The sequence below is a fragment of the Megalops cyprinoides genome, chromosome 4 (assembly GCF_013368585.1).
Source record: "Megalops cyprinoides isolate fMegCyp1 chromosome 4, fMegCyp1.pri, whole genome shotgun sequence".
Taxonomy (NCBI): domain Eukaryota; kingdom Metazoa; phylum Chordata; class Actinopteri; order Elopiformes; family Megalopidae; genus Megalops; species Megalops cyprinoides.
Window position 1 is genome coordinate 24,639,887 of NC_050586.1, and position 7,411 is coordinate 24,647,297.

Below are 7,411 nucleotides of genomic sequence, written 5' to 3' on the forward strand. Positions count from 1 at the left end.
TTCCTTAATCTCTCCCTCTGTTGTGACAGAGCAGCAAGTGATTAGATGGAAATAAATAATGGTAATTCTAAGAACTTCACTGACTCTCTCAACTATTGTAAATGTGCTGTTTTCACCTTAGTGCAGACAGAAATTAAAACTCTATACAACAAGCCAATCCTCATCTGGCAACTACAGCATAAGTTGACAGCAAACCAATACTTACTAGGAATACAAATACTTAAATTCATTTAAGCACTGTTTTGATGTAACAAACATGGAAATCACAGTAACAATATTGTTAAATATCAAATACTACATTGGCTATCAGTCCAACCCTATTTGCAGGACTCAGCATTAACAGTTGCCCAGTCACCTGAGACACCCACATTTCATCCACGAAGAGGTTTTGACACACATTGTGTATTGCCTTGTTGCTCATCTTGGCAACCAAAAATATGCTAAATTAAAAAGATAAAGGGAAAAAACTTTGCAGTTAAGTAAAACTGTTTCCCTTGCAATGCCAGCTCACCTTTACAACATTATCTCTCACGATTTCAGAAATCTTGACAATAAAATATTATCTCCTCCTGTCCTGTTTAAAGGAAAGTACATACCAATAAATCAGTTGTCTGCTTGGCCATCTTACCTTACCTAACTAAATAGTAAGTTAACCAGACAGCTAGCCATAACATCAGTAGCTGCATTTTCTCTCAGAAAGGCAGAGTTTGTACATTGTTTATATTTCTTGCACCAGCTGAGGAAGTGTAATGCAGACAGGTTGTGCAGATTGGGCAGTGATAGCGGCTCAACTTAAGACCCAATATGAGACTCAGTATCAGTTTGGAACCTCACTTACATTTCAATGGCAACTGGGAGAGGACAGGGTGAGTGTAGAAATAATTGATTTTACAGAAAAAAGAGGGGGTGTGGGGGGCTATACATTACACATTGGAAAGAGACATCAAGTAAAGTTTTAGCTCAATATTTCCATAATACATTTCATCTGATGACCTTGTTCGGCAGATATGGTACTGATGAATTTGGATCCAGTGTGATTTTGTTTGTTCGGCTTTGAGCAGGTTTAACAAGCATAAACTTGACATTATGTCATTAGTTATCTAGCTTGCCCCCTTTAAAGGGCACATCGAAACTTAGCCGGAAATATAGTAAATAAAGTAAGTAAAAAGCACATTTAGACACTGAAAAGGTCTAGGCTCGCTTAACGGTGGATAAACACTTTGTCAATAGTGAGCCTATTTTTCTCTCTCAAAATTTTGACTTTACTGTGAAAAACCAAGGATGTGCCACCACAGAGACACAAACAGGATGCAAGTTGCCAGTGGAACCTTCTGAAGCACTTGTAATCCGTATTTTGCTCTCTAAGGTTGTATGTAATATAGTGTACAGCATAGTCTATTGAATGTTTTTATTTTCCAGTCAGAGGAAATAATTAGTATGTCTGTTAGTTAATATGCATATGAGGATACAGTTCCACTGACATGATGTGGGCTATCAATAATGAGTAAACTTATGATTATTCATTACAGAACAAATGAGCCGTCAGTCCTCTAATGCTTAACATGCTTACAAATTCCAGAAAATTTGTGTACAAATTTATTTTATGAGTGAATGAACAACTGCAATGCAAAAGGGTAAAAAAAATATGATTGCACAGGGGCTTTACATTTTGATTAAGACTGGAATTAGGAAAGGCATACATAAATGTATTTATTCTGGAATTATAATAGCCATACATTAGAACAAACTTATCTATGGGCCATAACAGAATATCTGATAAAAATATTATGCTGTTGTTGGAAAATAATTCATACTATGTCAACCAAACAGAATCCACTACTTGCCAAAGATGTGGTATATTTGATGAAAAGTCTCTTCAGTTAATTTATAGGCTAGGCACAGAAATTATTTCATCTGTACTCTTCATCATACCTGTAGACTGTGCAAAAAACTTCTGTTGTAGGCAAATTACAAGTTAACATACTGGTTGAAAAGTTTCAGCCTGAAGACAGTGTGAAGAATTCTGGCCCACACCTGGGAGCGGGTGGACTAAACAAATGAACACAAATCTGAATCTTCCTAGACAGAAACAAGGCAAATGGCCAAATCTGAAGACCAGGGAATAATTAAATTTCCCTTTGTGACAAACATGAACACAAACAAAACCATTTTTACCCCAAATAATGTCAAGATGTACTGCTTTAATTCTATTCCAAACCTAATTCATTTCTATCAATTCAAATTCCACAATCTTCTGCCTGTATGAAAATCATCCTATTGAAAATGCTTGTTTTTGGAAAAAAAAATGCCACTTGTTTCCAAAATGTACGTTCCTGGTAGATTGTAATATTATCGTAATTTCATGCATTTACATATTTTACATAACGTTCATTAAGAGGATTACTATTTCATATTTTACTTGCACGTCTTACTACAATTCGTCAAATTTAGAAGGCAAAGTATAAAAATATGCTCACGATTGTACATGAGTTGTATTTTACGGTGTTTTAAAAAGGTGTTTACACGTTAAAAGTAGTTCTAGGCATACAAGAAAATCTACCGGAAGTACTGTAAAGACTGAATAGCAGCAACTGCATCAGCATAAATGCACATGTCCTCTACTAACTTCGTGCAGCATGCACTGTACCGTCAGAAGCACTAGTTATCGCTATACTTAAACACGCTACAAAGTATTCGGATGATGGCGGTGGCATCAGGTCGTTTGTTTACTTCAAACTAGTGGGCTATTTTTGCATATTCCTATTTAATAAATGCTGATCAATAAAACTGTGCGCAATGTTAACTAACTGGCTACATCCCTACTAAACATTGTGTCCCATTTGCTTAAAGAGAATAGCTGCCGATTTGCTGTATTGTTCAACTTTTGTTAGCCAAAAGTTAAATGTGAGCCCATTGTGCAGTTAAATTGCTTGCTAGCCACCAAACTATCCATACGTATTGTTATTCGGACGTTTTTGGCGTGTGTCGTCTCACATCAACTCACCTGGAGAAGCCCTTCCCGCAGCTTTGACAGACGTATGGTTTGCCCACGGAGCCGTCGTGAGAACGCACATGATAAGACATTCTGTCTTTCCGCTTGAACCGTAGGCCACACACGGGGCAGGCATATGGCTTCTCACCAGAGTGAGACAGCTTGTGTCGATTCAGGTGATACACGTCGCGAAATACCTTCCCGCAAATGTCACAACCGACATGACGTCTCGTTCTCTCCCTTTTGCGACTTGTATCCACGCCACCGTGCAGGACCAGTCCATTCTCCAGTAGCCCTGACTGGGCATGAGGTAACAGGGTTGGGCCGCCCACACCAACTGAGCTGTCCCCGCTGTTGTTGACCCCGCCGCTGTGCAGACCACTAGATGCAGCATGCTGTGCTTCGTGATTTCGCAAACGCACTGCCTCTGTAAATATCTTCCCACAAATTCCGCAGGGGAAAAGTCCGAGGTCCTTAGGAACGCTGTGATTAAAAAGTGAAGGCTCCATGGCTGGTACTTTCTTTGGTCTCCCTCTGCCTCTCTTGTTACCAGACCCTGAATTACCTCCTTGAAAATGGTTCCCGGTCAGTTCTGGTGGAGTCACAGGTAGCCTGTCGACAGTCTGCAGCACTGGCAAGGCAGACTGGGAACTGCCAGTCGACAAAACCGGACCACTGGCATGGCTGCCATCAACATCATGTGTCTGTCCATTACTACCAAACATGGAACCATTCGTTACCAACCCGGCCCCGTTCGACATATCCAAAGGCAACGGGTAGCCTAGCTCGCTTCCCCCAGAGGTGCGAAACAAACTGAGGTCCCCTCGTGAGGGAGGAACCAGAATCTGTACGTTTGATTGCTTAATTACCTCCTGACAGATCTCGATGATCGAGCGCATCAACAGAAACTTTGCCGCTGTCATCAGTTCAGGGAAGCATTCCAGCCGTACCACAATTTTAGAGGTATACGCAAAGTCCAAAATATCTTTAAAAACTTTGGGGCTGATGGTGTGCATCTCCAACTCCTTCGCCTCGCCGTCGCCTTCTGCCTGGCAACTGAATACCGACTCGAAGTATTCACTACACGCCGCTAGCACCGCCTTATGAGCAGGGAAGCTCTCTTCTCCGACACGTAAGATCACATCGCAAAACCTTCCTCCATCTTTTCTCTGGACGTTAAGGTTGTGTAGCATCTCAGCGCTGTGCTTGCTCACCTGGTAGGTGTAGGACGAATTCCACGATTGCTCCGCTATCCTTTCCATCTCGTCTTCATTCAACAACGACGCGTCTAGAAAGGGGTGGGATACTTGAATACAGAAAATCTTAAAAAGAAAACATATATAGTATACACTCAACGACGACCACCCTTGTCTCTTTTACATCTAAAAATGTTTGCAAGGAAAAATGGCAGCCCCCCAGCTTCCTGTGAACTTTGACCTTTGTTTCAAGGGAGGGGATGTCGGTCTTCTATTTTTCCTCCCGAGGAAGATCGAGCGGTGCATTTTCATCGTTTAGTAAAGTTCATATGTGCAACTAGAACGTACAACGTGAGTTCAGATACTGGATTTATGAAGTCAGGTCTCTATCGTTTTAAATATAGATTTTGTGTGATTTATCTTCCTAGTCTCTCCCTCTCCTACTATACGAATTCACGTCCCTGTTTTTTTTCACTGTGCCCCCTCCCCCTAGCAGATCCCATCCCCCACCGATGCACACACGCATTCAGCTGCAGTCTTTTGAAGAGTAAGGACTGTATCGTAATACAAACGAACATACTTATATCGTTTTTCGCTACCCACTCACTGATATTAATAGCACTTGACGTCGGTTAAAGCATATGTATAACGGACGCAAATAAGATAACGTGGTATATTCTGTTCGGTGCAGAGAAGCAAATGTTTGGCCAGTAAACCAGACAAAATGGATGCAAAACAATGACGATGGACCCCCCCTCCCTACCCCCCGACTGCCACCACCACCACCACCACCACCACCACCAAAGAATGAAATATTTTCTAGAAAGTCTATAGGTCACTATACACCGACTTTCGCCAAAGATTGTCTGTGCTATTTTCGCTTCAGAAGTGCTTTCAGAAAGTGAAAAGACATGTCGTTTTATCCGCAGGTGTATTCATACGGCGGATGTGAGTTCCTGGTCGACACGACAGAGCTGTGTAGTAGACGGCTACTTCAATTCAGAACCTTTGACGTTACACTGATGATATTAAGCTGTCGGTCTCCCACGAAGATAGCAGCAGCGCGTGAGCTGGTATGGTTCGTTTCAAGAGTGTGAATTTGAGTTTCATTCAGTGGCGAAATAAGCTTTTGATGTTAAGAATATTTAACTGCTAGCGAGATAGCGGCTCAGGATTTGTTGTCGGTAATGGAATTGAAAGTCAAGAATGTACTATTACCAATCAACGTTTTTATGCTAAAACTAACCGTTCGGACAGCCAATCCCAATGTCATAGAAATACGTTTCTCACGCACCGCTTCTCTGTGTACCAGCGAAACACTTTCACATCTTTCACAATAATCACTGGAGCGCCTATCAAAATGGAACCGATTATATAATTTGGGCCCATTACCTGCAAACTGAAGGAGCACTGTTCCAAAGCTAACCTACCTAAATTTTCAGTTCAACTCTCATATAACTTGGCCCTTTTTTTTCCTGTCTGACCATCTGAGGAGCGTGAGGTCTCAAAACACTTTTGTATCACACCCAGGTGCAAAAGACAAAGAATCAGCAATAGGTAGCTTACACACCATTCATCTTTGCAGTTGGCTGAAGACAGTTTATGGAAATGGAGCAGAATATAGAAATGTGGCCTACATATGTAGTGATATTAGGGTAATTCAACATTTTTATATTATTGTATATGATGATGTTATTAAAAATGTGTATGCTAATATTACAGTAAGTATAAACAACTTACTTAGTATATACAACTTACGATTAAACAAACATCTGGAGGATATTTTTCAATTGTGATATATGACAAAAAAAATAAAATAGAAAAAGTGAATTTATTCCACAGTTTGTCATTAACATTTTACATATGAGAGGTTTCAAAGAGTGTAGGCAAGGGGCCTTATGTCCCACTTAGGACAAAGAGGACCAAGTAATTAAAAGTAGGAGAGGGGCATATATAAGTTGTGGTATAGCCACAGCATGCTGCATGGTCTACCCTACCATATTATTCATATTGTATGGAGTAATGTGGTCCAAAATATAGTGTAACTATAGTGTAAGTCCTGATGGTATTGATACCAGTAATTTCTTATGGCAGACCACCGTTTCTTTCTTCTACGATGGAAGTGTTTTTGCTTGTTTTTTTTTTTTGTTTGTTTTTTTTGGTGGGTGGGTATTTTGGAATGGATTGAAATTACAATGCAAATAAAATGTTTGTAGGCTAACGTTCATGTAACAGATAAGAATGGTGGAATACACTTCAGTGGTGGCAGTGTTCATTGTTTGTTAATGAGGGGTGTTAAGCTGTAATAGCTTTATAGTCTGTAGCGAATCTTACATCATAGCCTACGTACCGGGATGGTTGCAGTACCTGTTTATCAAGCTTGCCAGTTAACAGTTTTGGTGGGTACATGAAATGAACTAGTTAGCTAGCAGTCATGTACCAATTCAAAGAACAGAGCCCCCTCAAATTCCAACGCCACTATGCCGAGAGCTAGCAATGAAGCAAACTCACAAACTAGCTAGCTAGTCTCAAAAATTCAATACCTTTAGCCTATGGCTTTAGCCTCTTTATACGCTTTTCTCTACGAAAACACCGTGCCAGTTCTGCAATTTGACTGAGTGGAGCCGAAATTTCAAGGTTAAATTGCTTAGATTCAACCTGATGCCTACATTTTTTAGTTAGCGAATATGATATTTAGCTCAATGGACAACATTTGTGTACCAGAGAAGGTGGCTTTAAAAATACTCATTATTGAGGCTGCCACGTACAGATTTATACACCACTACGCCGTGCCTTTGGTCACAAGTCTAGTTGTTGCCATTTCACATTGTAGAGACATTTGCGACCCGAGTGATGGGCTTTCCTAGAATAATAGTGCATAAAAGCGCTGCTGGACATGATGCAGCAGACTACCCTCTTGAATGTCATTTAATAAATGGTCTCACAACATTTTCTCCTTGCACTTTCGATCTATAGCGAAAATAAACCAGGAGGGAATGACATTGATATAAACGTTTTTGACACAAATTGTGGGCACCTTCAAATCTCAATGATTAAATGAAACTATTTGATGTTATGTTTGTGTTGTGATTAATAATATTTGACTTTATGTTGTCATTTCCCTCTTTGCATGTCAGCCTCGACGGTTGTTCAACCTGATGTGCATGACAAGTGTACATAGGGTCCTTAATTTCCTTCACATGCAAGAACATGTGGCCTGTCT

General features: G+C 40.4%; 1 protein-coding gene across 2 annotated transcripts in view; it reads right to left on the bottom strand.

Annotated features, from left to right (window-relative positions):
* The window catches only part of patz1 (POZ/BTB and AT hook containing zinc finger 1), a 39,949-nt gene extending 35,294 nt beyond the window's left edge, over positions 1-4,655 (bottom strand). For both annotated transcript variants that reach the window (XM_036526910.1, XM_036526909.1), the window contains exon 1: positions 3,005-4,655. In XM_036526910.1, coding sequence (XP_036382803.1) covers positions 3,005-4,254 — 1,250 coding nt within the window. In that variant the 5' untranslated portion in view covers positions 4,255-4,655. The remainder of the gene's footprint in view (positions 1-3,004) is intronic.
* Between the last annotated feature and the right edge of the window lie 2,756 nt (positions 4,656-7,411).